Source organism: Mus musculus, chromosome 15 (genome assembly GCF_000001635.26).
Source record: "Mus musculus strain C57BL/6J chromosome 15, GRCm38.p6 C57BL/6J".
In the NCBI taxonomy this organism is placed as follows: domain Eukaryota; kingdom Metazoa; phylum Chordata; class Mammalia; order Rodentia; family Muridae; genus Mus; species Mus musculus.
In genome coordinates this window covers 83,936,961-83,952,665 of record NC_000081.6, presented here as the reverse complement: position 1 = coordinate 83,952,665, position 15,705 = coordinate 83,936,961, and the positions used below count along the sequence as shown (strand labels likewise).

General features: G+C 47.9%; 1 protein-coding gene across 8 annotated transcripts in view; it reads left to right on the top strand.

Moving 5' to 3' along the window:
- Positions 1–15,705, top strand: part of Efcab6 (EF-hand calcium binding domain 6) — a 208,314-nt gene that overhangs the window by 122,360 nt on the left and 70,249 nt on the right. For all 8 annotated transcript variants that reach the window (XM_006521531.2, XM_017316792.2, NM_029946.4 and 5 more), the window contains 6 exons: positions 352–460; positions 2,584–2,751; positions 4,699–4,758; positions 4,871–5,031; positions 5,667–5,831; positions 7,406–7,574. In XM_006521531.2, the coding sequence (XP_006521594.2) occupies positions 352–460; positions 2,584–2,751; positions 4,699–4,758; positions 4,871–5,031; positions 5,667–5,831; positions 7,406–7,574 (832 nt within the window). The remainder of the gene's footprint in view (positions 1–351; positions 461–2,583; positions 2,752–4,698; positions 4,759–4,870; positions 5,032–5,666; positions 5,832–7,405; positions 7,575–15,705) is intronic.

Genomic DNA, 15,705 nt, shown 5'->3' with positions numbered 1-15,705 from the left:
AAGGACAAGAGGTCCTGAGGGGGCAAGTGGCCCTGGCATAGTCACTGGAGGGCAGGGGCTTCCCATTCCCTCAGCTGTGAGACCCCAGGGCGCTGTTGGCCAGCAATCTTTGGTTTCCTTCCTGGATTTGAAAGTTGTCTGACTAGGGTTGGTCAGGATTGGAGCCACAGCTCATGGATGCCTGTCAACGTCTCTTCAGAACAGTCTTCTGTCAGGCGTTCCCTCTAAGCAAACAGGCCTGCCCCTATATACTACCCTTTTTGAAGAGAGAGCCCCACGAAGCCAGTCCTTGCTCTAAGAACAAGTCCGAGGTGCACTCTTCTTCCTGTGTTTCTCTTGCCCCCTGTGCAGCACTGAAGCTAGAAACCGGTCTCGCAAGGAAAATATCATCAAGAAGTTATTCAAGTACTCAGAGGATCGCTATACAGCCCTGAAGAAGACCTTATTAATTATCAGTTCGGTAAGGACCTGGACCCTTCTCTGGGAAAGACGCACGGGAGGTAGGAAAGTTAACACTCAGTGTGGCCAATGAGTAGAAAGACGGTCAGGTGGCTTCTTCCTGTCCACGAAGACGCAGTATCCAAAGGGTCCTAGTGACAAGGATGTAAGGACATTAGAGTTCTCATGCGCTGCTTGTGGGGATGAAAGCTTGCACAGCTGCTGTGAAGGAGAGTGTCCTGGGTTTTGTAAAGATCAAAAGATGAACCGTGTGACCCAGTGATTCCTAGGTATCAGCCAAGAGAAACAGAGGCACTTCCTCACAAAGACACGTGTATACATGTTGCAAGCAACGCTGTTATGTTCAGACTAGAGATAACCCAGACACAGATAAGTAGTGTGTACCATGTTGGTAAAGTACCAGTCAGGAATGAAAAGGAATAGATGTGGGGATTGGTTGAAGTGGGGGGCAGAGATGTTCAGGAGGCTGGTTTGGGGGTGATGCAAAGGTTCTGGTATCTGTGATGGAGGCCACACAATGTCGGGCACATGGCAGAAGTCAGTAAGACGTTGTCTGTTAATTTGGATGTTTGAAGACGGATTATCACTTTAAACGAAATCCAAACCAGGCATATTTGGTTCAGTGTACTTCAGAGAAGCTGACTTCCAGACCTGGGGTGGCCCAGTGTGTGAAAGCAGGAGAGGCTGAGTTACAGATCTCCATCACCCTGGTAATGAGCCAGGCATGGCTGTGCACCTCTAACCCTTGTGCCATCCAGAAGAAGACAGGGGTTCAGGGACTCCATGGCAGCCAGCCTGGCTCCAGGTTCAGAGAGAGACCCTGTCTCAATAAGGTAGAGGGACATCAGGTCACCTGATAACCTTCTCTGGACTTCACACATGACACAGGATACCTGTACTCTCATGTGTACATGCACTATACATGTACACAGAAAATATTAATAAAGATAAGACCTTCAGGGGCTAGAAAGAAGGCTCAGTGCTCAAAAGCACTTGCTGCTCTTTCAGAGCAACCAACTTCTTATGACTCCTCTTCTGGGGCATCTGACACCAAGGACACCAGGTCCACACATATACACACACACAAACACACACACAAACACACTCACACACACATATACACTTATACACACAAACACACTCACATACATATATACACACATACATACACACATGCACACATATACATACGTACACACATGCACACATACACACAGACACACACACATACATAAACACACATACACACATGCATGCATACACACATACACACACACATACATACACACATATACACATACATACAAATACACACACATACACAAATATACACACACAGACACACATATACATACACACACATATACACATACATGCACACATACATACACACACACAAACATATGGGCTCTCACACAAACACATATAAAAATAAATTAAACAAATAAGAACCATGCAGTCTTCTCAGCTTTTAGACCCACATTTACCACACTGTGGCAGTCAGTGATGGCTGCTGGTGACACTCAGAATGTCCCTTTTTGAGTTAGGGGTCCTGTAGTCTTCTTTTCCAGTAAACAGGGTCTCTTGGTTTTCATTTTTAGTTAACTTAGCGACAGTGTTCCATTCTGTGGGAATGTGCAGGACCAGAAGGGTTTGCTTTGTGTAAGATGGAAGAAAGTTCTTTATCAGCAACTGCCCATCTATATAATCCATGGCTTTGGTGATAGAGGAAACACATCCGACTAATATTCTGAGTAAATTGGCAAGCTGCCATGGAAATGCTGGGAAATTCTGAGCCAACAGGCAGGACTGGAAGGTGGAGACCCCTGGGAAGGGGTTGGCCTGTGCCTCCTAAAAGGCCCTCAATCCTCTGGACTATTTCCTGCCTGTTTTCTGGTAGGGGAGTCGTTCTGGGAAGAGCCTTAGAAAGTCTTAGTGGCTCCCACCTCCCCCCTGCTTTTATCACATGTGGTCACATGGTGGTCACTGGCTGCTGTTGTCAAGTCTTGACCCAGCTTGGCTGAAGTTGATGCTTTACTGATGCTGAGAATGCACAAAGCTTTTCCTGCCTTTGAGAATATACAGTTTCTAAATTCCTGATGTTATTTACGCTCTCCTGCTCAGACGCCCAGCGGACACATAACTTGGGAAGAACTGCGGCACATTCTAAACTGCATGGTTGCGAAGTTAAACGACTCAGAATTCAGTGAGCTGAAGCAGACGTTTGACCCCGAGGGCACTGGAGCAGTGAGGGTCAACTCCCTGTTGGATGTACTGGATGACAGCACTAAGGTAGGTCCCCAGCAGCAGGCTCTTGGCTGGGTAACTCTCGAAGCCAGGCAGTCAAGTGTGCTCAGCGAAAGACAGTGTAAGATGATGGATAAAACAGCGACCCCACATTCCCACGAGGTTTCAAGGTACAGCTAAGTGCTTGTTGTTTGGTTTCAGTTTTGTTTTTTAAAGCGTATTAAGGACGTCACCTGACATTTCTGAAAAAAACAACAACAAAAACAACAACAACAAAAAATCAGTCCTGAAGTGACAGGTGATCCAGTTACAGCCAGGTCTTGCAAAAGAGCACTTGAGAGTACCCTGTGGTAGCCCCAGCACTGGACCGGCTGAGGCAAAAGAAGTACTGTGAGTTCGGGGCTATCCTGTGCTATGGACCCTGTCTCAAAAAAAAAAAAAATGTAAACAACTACAACAGAAAGGTATTTGGGAAGAAGTCCCATGTCCTGAGCTGACATGGTTTCGTGGGTGGCCGCTCGTAGCAGTAGCTTGCAGTCATTGCTGCTCTTGATTGAAAAATAGTAAGTTTTATTAGAAGAGGCTCCGTGGCAGCCATTAGCACTGGCAATCTTCCAGATCATTTAAAAAGTCAGGTCAGTTGCATGCATGGCTTTGCTGTCAGAATGTTTTGCTGTTCGCCTTCACTGTGGAGGGACACTGCTGTGCTGAGCACAGACCATCACACGTTTAGTACTTCACACTTCAAAATGTATAGATATATCCATGGCTTTACACACACACACACACACACACACACACACACACACACACACACACACACACACTGGTTCCACATATTCAGTCTCAGTCATTTTGATGACTGCCCAAGTGTCTCCTGCACAAGCACTGCCCACACGCTAAGCCACTGGTGGTTCTTAACCCTGCTTCAAAAGCGAGGTGTAGAGTTTTCAGGAATGTTCACAAACCCCTGTGTAGTTCTGTTTCAGCCCAGTGCTCCAGTGCTCGGGACTTCTTACCTCTGGATGTCACTGCAGCTCTGCATATCTTCAAACCAAAGCAAACTAAGACATGTAGGCAGACTTTGTGATGCAGGGGACACAGTCTCTCCTTGATGTAACCTGGGCTGTGACACATGGGCACACACACTCAAATCTGTCATATGTATGTGCACATGTACTCAAACCCACCATATAAGCCTGCACACACACTAAAACCTGTCATATATGTATACACACACACAAACATGTCATGCATAAGTGCACTTGCCATATATATATATATATATATATATATATATATATATATATACACACACACACACATTCAGGCCTGTCATATATGTGTACACACATTCAAATCTACCATCTATATGTGTATACATGTTATATTATATGTGTACACTTTTAAGCCTGTCATATACAAGCACACAAGCCCACCATATATATGCATTTACACTCAAGCCTGTCATATGTATGTGTATACACACAAACCTTTCAGATGTACACAATGTGCACACTCTTAAGCCTGTCATATATATGTGCACATACACTTAAACCCATCATACGTATAAGCACACACACCTCCAACCCTATGATGTGTATATAGACACACACACAATTTCTTTTATCATAAGCAGTTATATTGGAATATAAATGATGCTTTTGTAAGAGTACAGGACTACAAGTGCACATTGTGATGGGTTTGGATATACGCTCTTATACACTGTACCTGACTTTACCAACAAATAAGTTCATGTTGACGGCTTTGCAGTTTGTCATCGTTCATTGAGCCATCAGTGACATTCAACACAGTGAAGTTCACTAGCTAATTTTAAAGGACACTGCACAGCCTCCCTTGTTAGGATCTATGCAGTTTGTTTTCATAAATTTTGCTCCAACCTGAATCAGCCAGGCAGAGCCAGATTTCAAGCCCAAGCCCTGTGCTCCTGATTGCGCCTCAGGAAGGATAAACTTTCTTTCGTGCACTTAGGTGAGAAAAATGTCCCCTTCTACAGACACCAAGACACCTCTGCCTGTGGCTTGGGATTCAGTAAGTACCATTTGCCTTCTGTTTGGTGGGCACCATCCCCGTGTGCTCTGAGGGCACCTGCGTGCTGGTTTCCCGTGCAGTGAATGGAGGATGTCTTTCTTTCCTGTCTTAGGTAGAGGAATTGGTGCTGGACAGCATCACCAGGAACCTCCAGGCCTTTTACAGCATGCTGCAGTCGTACGACCTTAGGGACACGGGGACCATAGGGAAAAATAACTTCAGGAAAGTCATGCGTGTATTCTGCCCATATCTATCAAATGAGCACTTAGTAAGGTAAGTTCACAGGTCCTTCATACCCTGCTTCCCCACAGCCTGCTCTGTGACACTCATGAATAATATCAGTAACACACACTGTCTGCTGAGGCCTCACGAGCGCTGGACTAAAAATTTACCCTGTGTCATTTAGTCAGAGCCTCCATTAAAAGAGGATGGATGGAGAAGTTGGAGTGTCCCCAGTGCGTGGAGACACAGGTTCTGTCTGCATCTCTGGGATCACTGGCTATTCCTACTGCTATTTGTTTGTTTGTTTATTAAATTTGTAAGTGTACAAGTGTGTCTCTGTATATATTTATGTGTGTGAGTACAATACCTGTGGAGGTTCCTCATTCTCCTGGACACTTGAGATTGAGCTATTTAATTTTTTAACCTTGGGCTGGAGAGGTGACTCAGAGGGTAAGGGTATTATTGTTCTTACAGAGGACCTGAGGTCAGTTCCCAACACCAGCAACAAGCTGCTCACAACCACAAATACTCTACTTCAGGGTCCCCAGTGCCTCTGGCCTCGGCAGGTGCCTGCACTCAAATGCAAACAGATGTGTACCTAGACACACCCATCAACACATAATTTTTAAAAAAATTCACAATGTTAGTCTTTTAAAGGGCATACTCTGATAACTTTTCATCTTTAGATTCTCCAGTAAGTTCCAAGAAGCCGGCTCAGGAAGGATACTGTACAAGAAATTTCTGTTATCCATTGGTGTGGGTATCCCACCACCTACACCCCCGCTGTCTTCTCCGAAGGTTCAGCTAAGTGACCAGTTTCAAATTGAGGAGCCGGGCCAGCAGGATGAGAGGTAAATATGAGCAAAGGTTTAAAAAAAAGAAAACAGGCCTGGCTGGAGTAGACACTCTGTCAGTATATGTGGCTTCTGTATCTTCAGAGTTGTGGTCAATTAGAGAGGACAGTCCCCTAGCTTGCATCGTTAGAGCAGTTAGAGCTCTCGCTAGTAATTGAAACCAATTGCTAATTTTAGAAATGGAAGCAGGATAGTCACAGAGCTGGGGACTTGCTGAGGTTGTCCCTGTGTTGACAACCTTGGACTTCACCTCCCGGACAGCGTAAGTGCTCTGTGCCTGCATGTCCCCTCCTCCCCCGTCTTGTCTCTCACAGAACTGGGAGTCTTCCCCATAGCTTAACATTTATTATAAAGCATGCTCATTAACACAGCTAACAGTTTCTAATATGGATGGTGGAGCTGTTGTAATGATAGCCAGGTTGAACTGCCTGAACTGGCAACCAGAACACACTGAGTGGATTGGAAAGAGGACCAGACTGATGGACATTCAGACACCAGATCAGTCTAAGGAAAAGACGTGGTTTTAAGCTGCTTGTTCCTGGCATATCATGCCTGCAGGAGTGGGGACACCCAGCAAGTGCCACCTTGTCATTTCTGTATTTCAGGGTCCATGGGCATGGAATGACGGGTATGCCTTTTAAGAGAAAGCTTAAATATTTGGCAACATGTCTCCCTAAAGCCAGACGAAGGAATACTGGCAGTTTATCTGTTCATAAAGCAGGCTTTCCCAGAGAGAGGACCGGAACTCTGCTCCTTGTGACTGTCCTATGTCTGTCCCGTGCTTTCTGAAGGGCCCAGGAGACTGTGGATGGAGGGGAATGTATTATCTTCCAACTGCACACCCTCTCATAATACATCTTGTGAATTAAGTTGATTCTACAAAGCTACGCAGGTGAAGCACGGCTTCTCTGATCTACCACAGATGGCCCCAAATGCTTTGTCTAGCTTGAAGCCTCTCTGGAGGCCCTGACTTTGTTTCCCCGGTACGGGAAAGTATTTTGTTTTCAGCCATACATGCCGTTCCTTTGTGGTGGCAGAGTCAAGGCCACAGGAAGGTGAAATAGCTGGCCACAGTTGGAAGCAGGAAAAGACGATGCAGGTGTTAGCTCATGGTCTCCTTTTTATGTAGTTCAATCCCCCAGCCCAGGGCATGGTGCTGCCCACTTTTAGCGTGGGTCTTCCCATCTCATTTAGCCTGGTCAACATAATCTTCAAGGGCATGCCAAAGTCAGTCCCTCCCAGGTGTTCCTGGTGGCTTGTCTCTAGGCAGTTCTAGATCCTGTCTGGCTGACAACACTAATCTTTTGGCCAGCCTTGATCTATTTCCCTCCAGCTCCAAGTTGAGGGTCTTAGTGTGAAGACGGTTCTGTCCTTTCCCGTTGGCTGGCCACCATGCATGGTCATCAGGGTCCTCTCTGTAGATATGGTGATGCTGGACTGCAGGCCTGGCTCTGCAGCTGAGAAACGCAGAAAGGAAGCCCCACTCTCTGAGCATGCCTGTCCACTCAGGATGAGTGAGCAGGTATGTTGTGTCAGCTGATGGGGATCACAGTGTCTACTTGTGATTTCAGAACCCAGCCCTCCGGGGAAAAAACTTCGGAGATCAACAACATGACCAAGGAAGAAGTCATTGACGGTCTCAAGCACCGGATCCAGCAGAAGGACCCAGTATTCAGAAAGCAGTTTCTTAGCATCAGCAAGGAACCTGATGTAAAGATCAACCAAGAGGAATTCCGGAAGGTACAATGCTGTCCGCTGTGGGGCTTCCTTCCTGCCCTCGTCCGTGTCCTCCATCCTACTGGCTTACACACTTCATTCACTGCTGCTGCTCATTTATTTCATGGTAGGGAAGGGGTTGGTTGCACAGTAGAAGAATTCCCAGGTGGTGCCACCAAAAAGACCAGTTTATGTAAGATAAGAGAGGTGAGCAGCATAGCCCTGCACGGGAGCTGGTTGCAGCGCAACAGAGCCACTGTATTTCCAGGTGTCACTCAGCAGCATTGGAGGACTCTGAGGGCCTCAAATCATCTGCTTTAGCAAATTCCTTCTGACAGTACTTCCAGTATGGCTGTGGCTTGGCTTGGGTATTTAAACCTTTCAAACAGCTTTTCTTGCTGCACTGTTGGGCTGGCCACATGTACCTGGTTCTGTGCACTGGGAACACCATGGAGGGTGGGAGTACAGAGCTTCTTGGTCTCCTACAAATGAGTACGCACACTCGTGTGCGTGCATGCGTGTGCGAGTGTACAGACACACACAAACACACACACACAGAGTGACAGGGCATCTGGGAGAGGTGGGGTGGTTGTGGAACCAGCAGGTTTGTGCCAGAAAAGTCTCAGCTTGAAGGGCCCTGCACAGGCTCCAGGAGTTAATTTACACGGATGCTTAAGATTCCTGCAACGAGCACTCCAGCTAGCAGCACTTTGGCCGTCCCTCTGAAAGGCATCTCAGTTAATTTGCTGTAGTGTCCATGTGGATAGGCTACAAAGCAGTGGAATCCGTTTCTAAGAAGATAATATGTACTCGAGTGCCTGCTATTTGCCTGATGTCTGCCTCCAGGCCAGGCATTATAATAGGTTCCTAGCATGTGCTAGCTGAGACACATGGAGTGGCATTTCAGTAGGACCTCAGAGGAGAGGCTGGTGGTGGGAGAGAGGGAACTGGGAGTTTTAGGTAAGGTCAGAGAGCAGAGAAAACCACTCCTGCCTCTCTCCTCACAAAACAAACAAAAGATGTCCAGTGGTCAGGATGAAGGCTCAGTCAGTAAGTTTGCCACGCAAGCATGAAGACCCAAGTACAATCCCCAACACCCAGGCAACAAGCCTGGCATCCTTGTACACAGTTGTAATCTCACCACTGGGGGGTGGGGTGGGTGGTGGTGGTGGTGGTGGTGATGGTGATGGAAATAGCCATCAAGCCTGATTGTCAAGTACCAGTTTCTGGCTCTACCTTTGAAAAAGTACAACAGCAGCAACAGTGAGGTAGATGGCACCAGAAGAAACTCGTGGTCACCTGTGGCCTCTACATGCATATATATGTATCCCCACCCTCTAGCATGCACCCCCCACACACCGCCCCACGTGTACACCAAAGATGTCTGGGGCCTGATACTTAAACTAAGGGCTGCATAGTTGAGTCATGCTCAGAAATTAGGGGTAGGATAGCGAAAAGGTTCAGGTGGCTCCAGCGTCCCGGCTTGGGACTGGTTGCCTGGTATGATGGCTGATGTTGGTTGCCAACTTGACACACCTCCGAAAAGGGCATCTCACTTCAGGGGTTGCTTCCATCTGACTGCCCTATGGACCTGTTTGTGAGGCACTGTCTTGATTGTTAATGTAGGGAGGCCCAGCCTGCTGCAGTAGTACTATCCCTGGGCAGGTGGGTATGGGCTTTGTAAGAAAGGCAGCTGACTGTGAATGTGGGAGCAAGCCAGTAAGCAACCTTCCTCCATGGCTTCAGCTTCAAGCTCCTGCCTTGGGTCTCTGCCATGTCTTCCCCGATGATGGTCTGTGACCGGTAAGCCAAATAAACCCTATCCTCTGTTAAGTTACTTTTGGTCAGTGTTTTATACAGCAATGGAGAAGGTACCTGGGACGGAGACAGGCAGTCACTGAAGACATGGCAAGAACATCTCTGAAGAATGAGAGCAACTGTGGGAGGCTGGTTGCAAAGGCCGCAGGGCAAATGGGTACCAGCCACCTGACTCACAAGGCACCTTGCCCCAGATTGTTGATGGTACCCTGTGTACCCAGCACCCATTCCCATCCCTGACACTTAGCCGTATGAAGCAATTGTCGTACACAGTGCTGTGTCCACCGATCAGCTCATAGACCCATGACCATTCAGAAAGCAAGAGGAGCAGCAGGGGGCTGTTACAGAGCAAAGGCTGACCTTGCAGGGCTGGCTGTGAAGGCTGGCCTGGACCCTTGTTCCCACCTGGCTGCTCTGTGCATCTATAGCCACCAGCTTAGTGGCAGGTTCTCCATCTTAGAGCTCTGTGTCTGCTGATAATAAGCCATGGGCTTCCTAGCACAAAGCCCAGACCACGATTCTCCTGGCTTCCAGCCTCGCAAGTTACCTGCCTGCCTGCCTGACCTCTCCATGAGCTGAATACAGAGCCTTCCAGGATTCAGCATAATGCCACACCCAACCTGCTCCAGCAGCAGCAAACTGACTCTCTGACCCTTATCTAGGGTCAGCGGGAAGGAGGCTTAGTTTCCTAAGGTCATCGCTTGGGCTGCCTGAGTTGTTTAGAAGTCCTGTACTGCTATGGAGGTCTCCCCGGCTCATTCCACAGGTGTGCAAGGAAGTGTGGCACCCGTTCAGTGTCTGTGGGTTTGTTTGCAAGGTTCTTTTGTGCTCTGCTAATGTTGCTTCTGCTAATGTTGCACGATTCACCCTAAGGCTAAGAGATTTCAAAAGCGCTGAGGTTCCTGTGTGTCTGCGGGACTCCGGCAGGTACAGGCCCGCTTACCTCTGCTTTCTTTTGAGGATCATCGGGCTGGTGCCCTCTTCTCTGACTTTCAGACTCTGGGCATCTGCAGCAAGTCTCTTATGGACACATCCAGCTCTCTTTTCTGTAGCTGAGTGCCTTAGCCTTTTCTCTAGCCTGTACATCACGTGGTTCCTTTTCTGACAGTTCTCGCTGTTAGCTTACTTGTCTGATACTGCTATTCTGTGTTCTGCCATGTCCCATTACAGACACAGTTTTGGTGCTGTTGTAAAGCCTGTGCTGATTTGCTGTTTACTGTTTGCACCTTCTTAGCAGCATGGGGTGCTTTAGTGCTATGAACAAAACTCCTGGAGAGGAGCTGTGAGTGCAGAAACCGGTTGGCCAATCTCCTGGTCTTCTGATCCAGTGCCACGGAGATGTTGGAATGCTGCAGGCCCAGAGGCTGGTTACCTTAGCTTGGGCCCTAGCCTTCTGGGACAGCCACTCCTTGCCCACCTCTGTGTGGAACTAACATCTTGTGACAAATAGATTAGAACCTTGTGGAATCAGTTAATTTAGCAGATTATGACCTTCCACCAATCCAAAATCAAAGAGTGTCATCAGGTAGTATCTGGAGCCTACAGGATAGCCCCCCCCCCCCATCTCAGTATACCCATTTCTCTGATGTCCCTGTTCGTATAAAGTTGCCTTGATTGACGACTTTCTCATTCCACCATAAAATTATTAAATCTTCACAAAACTGCCTCCATGTAGGAACGTGGAATTTGGGGTAACGGAAACTGTGTTTCTGGGGCATGGTCACTCAAAATGGCTTTAGAGTAAATTACTTCTTATTCTCTTTAAGATGAGAGATGTGGGTTTTATGGCAAATGGTACTTTATAATCTCTTTGATAGTACTGTTTACCACATACTTCAATTTTACATATAATCTAAAATCCCAGGAGACATTGTGTGTGTGTGTGTGTGTGTGTGTGTGTGTGTGTGTGCAACCTGTCCATAACATATTTGTCACTATGTACTCCTCCCCTTTCTTCTCCTCTTTGCTTGAAACTAGACTCATTTTTCAATCTGCCTAAAGCACTCCCTTTGTACATCATTTCGTGAGGATTTGCTTGTAGCTCACTCTAGTGTTTTGGAGTTCCTTATTCCTTAGTTTTCCATTTAAGGTTCTTGTTTTGTTTTGTTTCCAGTTTTTTGAGACAGGGTTTCTCTGTGTATCCCTGGCTGTTCTGAAATTCACTCTGTAGGCCAGGCTGGCCTTTTACTCAGACATCTGCCTGCCTCTGTCTCCCAAGTGCTGGGATTAAAGGTGTGTGCCACCACTGCCCGGCCTACTTAAGGTTCTTTATCCAGAATGTATTCAGGACACCATGCTAAACTTAGTCACCCATTCTTGAGGCTCCTCTGAATTGTGATAACTTCCCAGACTTTCCTTGTACTAATTATTACATTATTATTATTATTATTATTATTATTATTATTATTATTATCTCCATTGTTTTTGGGGACCATGGCTAATTTTTGAGGATTCCTGATCAGGATTAATTTTAATTAATTAATCAATCGGGTGTGTGTGTGTGTGTGTGTATACACGTGGGTGTACAAGTGCTGAACGTTACAGTTTTGGTGGAAGGCTAAAATTTATGGTTTTAAGAAACTCATGGGCTGGAGAGATGGCTCAGCCATTAAAGGCTAGGCTCACAACCAAAAATATAAGAAACTCAGAAAATCCAACATAGAATAAACTCAAGGTGCTGAAATCAGAGTGGGGTGAGCCATGCTCTGAGCAGCTGCCTGACTCTCAGCAAGAATGTCAGGACTGGAGGACAGTGGGACACTAGGCACTGGAGGTGAGCGTAGGCGCAAAGTCAGAGCCACATCAGCTTGGAACTGTGTGTCTGAAGTCTCCCTTTTACAATGGAAACACATGGATGTCTTCAGATTACACCAGGCAGAGTGAAAGAGGAAGGCACAGCCCTAATGCCAACTTACTGCGAACCTGTCTCCAGTACCAACCACAGCATGGGAAGTTCCCAAACTCAGGGAATAAGATGCTGGGAAGACTCAGATGCAACCCCTGAGGGGATCAAGAAGTGTCAACAGGGGATGCCTAATGGCTAGAGCCTTTACCACCTCGGTGGTTAAAGCTCTTGCCACGCAGGAGTGAGGGCTGGCATTCAAATCCCACATGAATTCAGGGTGGGCATGGCTACATGTCATTTTTGCCTTAGAAGGCAGAAACACGAGACCTCAAAGGGAGCTGGGTGGCAAGACTGGCTATATATCAGTGTGCTCTGGGTTTGATTAAGAGACTCTGCCTCAAGGAAAAGGAATCGAGGAAGATACTCATATCAGCTTCTCACACACTCGTGCCTGCACAGACACACGCCCCACATGCACAAGGAAACAGAGAGCAGGAAGCACAGGACTGCAGGAGGCCGAAAGCTACAGCCATGCCTTGCAGAGTTTGCCCTGTCTAAACAGATGACAGCGTGGCAGAAAGGACTGCAGGGTCCCCTAGTGGCCTCAGGGTTTCTTTGTGTGTGGATTGATGCAGTATTCCTCTAGATAAACTGTATGGCAGTGTGTCCTCAAGAGAAAACATGACACAGAGGTACAGTAAGCATGTCACATAAGCAGATGTGACCATTCTGCCCCAAGAAAGTCCTGGGTCCCATCAGCGACCACCACTGGGCACTCGCCACTCAGAGCACCGAAAGTCCCACATCAAGTCAGTATGTTATCGGCGCTTGGAGGAAGGCTCTCTGCAGTGACGTCTGTTCCACGCAGGGTCATTTGGCGCATTAGAAGTGTCAGGCGAGGTGCTGGCAAGACAGCTCAGTTGTAAAGCTCCTGTCTTGAAAGCCCGAGGATCTGAATTGGATTACCAGAACGCACAGCGGTGCACTCTTAGAATCCCAGTAGATTCCTGGGACCCGCTGGTTAGCTAGTCTACCTTGCTTAGTGAGTAAAAGCAAAGCACACACACACACACACACACACACACACAAACACACACATGTATAAACACAGATGCACACCTATGTATGCACACATGTGTACACACATGCACACATGTGTACATATACATACAACCAAGGAAAGAAAGAAGGAAAGGACTTGATACTAGTTTGTCACTTTTCAATGGACTTTCAGGACAGAGTCTTCCAGAAAAGACAGGATGGATGCAGGGTTTCCAGTCTGTCCCCAAGGCTGTGGCTGAGTCCCTGCTGCCCGTGAGTTGGAGGCAGGTGTTGATGATAGTCTTCTGGATCTGCTGCTGTGTTCATTGCAGCTGAGAGGGGCACTGCCTTGGGGGAGCTCAGTGCTTCTGAGAAGCCTGCCATCGAGGCCAAGCATGTCCCATCGTACTGTTTGCCCCCGGGGAACTGCACACCCAGCCCACTGGCCAGGCTGTGTAAGGCTCCCGTGTCTCCCTTGTGCTTCACAACCCTCCAGGGCTCGGAAACATTTGCCTGCAGACATTTTCTTCCCATCCATTGCATATGTTTTTGTGAAAGGACTAAGCAGGAGGACTTTGCAATGAATAATTCATGTGTGGTTGTTTTCAAAATATGAGGTTATTTTTCAGAGTGAGTAACCCATCTATTCATTGCTGAGACCCCATTGCCTCTGGGTGCTTTTGTGTGGGCTGCAGCTTTCTATCTAAACACTCATTGCACCCCATGCTACGACGGGAACCTCCAGAGCTAGCCCTGGAAACACAGGCAGAGACTGACACAGATGGCATGGGATCCCCAGTCAAAGGATGGCCTTGGAATTCAACACTGCTCCTCAGGAATGCCACAGGCCTGCAGCTCCTGGTCCTGCAGTTAGTGTACTGGCTGGTTCACATGCACATAGATATAAATGCACACACACACACACACACACACACACACACACAGGCACATGTGTATATATACATACACATACAGACACACACACAGGCATATGTGTATACATGCATACACATAAAGACACACATACACACACACACACACACACACACACACACACACCCACACACACACACACACACACGGCCTGCCCCACCAACCAGGAAGGATATATCACCATCTTCCCATTGTTTGTCTTCAGCTCCCTGTATCCTCTTCCTGCATCCCAGAAGGGACATGTGACACACACAAATAAATGGTGGCTCCTGTGCACGGAGCCAAATCTAGGCTGTTCAAGGGGTTCAAAGTCTTCAGCCAAGTGAGGAGGAGGCAGAGCCTGAAGGCTCTACAGACTGTGTCCAGTTGAAGGGGAGGGGAGGAGAAACTGCTTTCTGAAGCCTCCTGGGAAGATAGAAGATGCAGACACAGGAGACAGAGCCTGTTCACAGCCCCTTGGCAGCTTCCTGCAGTCTCCCAACTGGTGGGGCCACAAGGTATTTTCCAAGACTCCGGTTAGCTTTCCCCGTGTGAGGACCAGAGTTCCATAGCAGACCTGTGTGAGTACAGTTAGTTCACTTCTAATGCCCCACTCTTTCTCCAGCCTAGTTTCTTCACTCCAATGGTATGAGGTGGTTTGCGATCTGAAACAGGCCAGGTGACCAGGGCAAGTCAGTAGCATTTGTTTGTACAGGCTTCTGAGAGATTCTTTCTCTGAGCTTCTGAGGGGATGAAATGAGAGGCACTGGGTGCCATAGAGAGCTCGCACAGTGCAGGGCATGCAGTCAGAGAGCAGCATCTCACAGTGAGGGTGATGGGATGGGGGATGGGGCCCACGGGATGGGGGATGGGGTGGGGCCCACCCTGCACCCTGCTTTATACCCCAGACTGGCCTCCACTGGCCCTGTGTTCTGGGCTTTGTGCAACACCAGAACAATCCAACTGTGTCAACTCATGTCCACATCCCCCCCACCCCACCCCTGCCCGCTGTGTGATCTTGAGAAAAGAAGGCCAATGCCAGGCTCCTGGAATGCTTCTATTCATTGCCAAGGCTCAGTCTGAGTTAAGGGAGTGTTGGGAGCAGGCTTGTTGAGCCACATAGGGACTTTCAGATGGAGTCTACGTTCCACAGAGTCTGGGCATGACAAGCTCGAGTCCACTAGAGTACCCACCTCCTCCTGATGTCCCATGCCAGCTGCTTCCAAGAGTGAGGCACACAGGAACACAGCTGGCTACTGCTGATATCTGTGCTATGGCATCAGGCCTGTGGACCCTTCCCTGTACTGGCCAGTATAGGGCACCATAAAGAACACAACACAGATTGCATTGTCCAGCTGGTACTCCTGGGCCTTCCTGGGAGTGCCATTGTCTTCTCTGTGGACCCATGGGCCCTCCTGGGAGTGAGTTCCAATAAACTTTATACTCCCATGTCACCATGCATGGTTTCCCCAGTCTAGTCACACATCCACTGTCCCAGTGTGGCCGGGCTGCAGATGCAACTCCTCTTCCTACAACCTT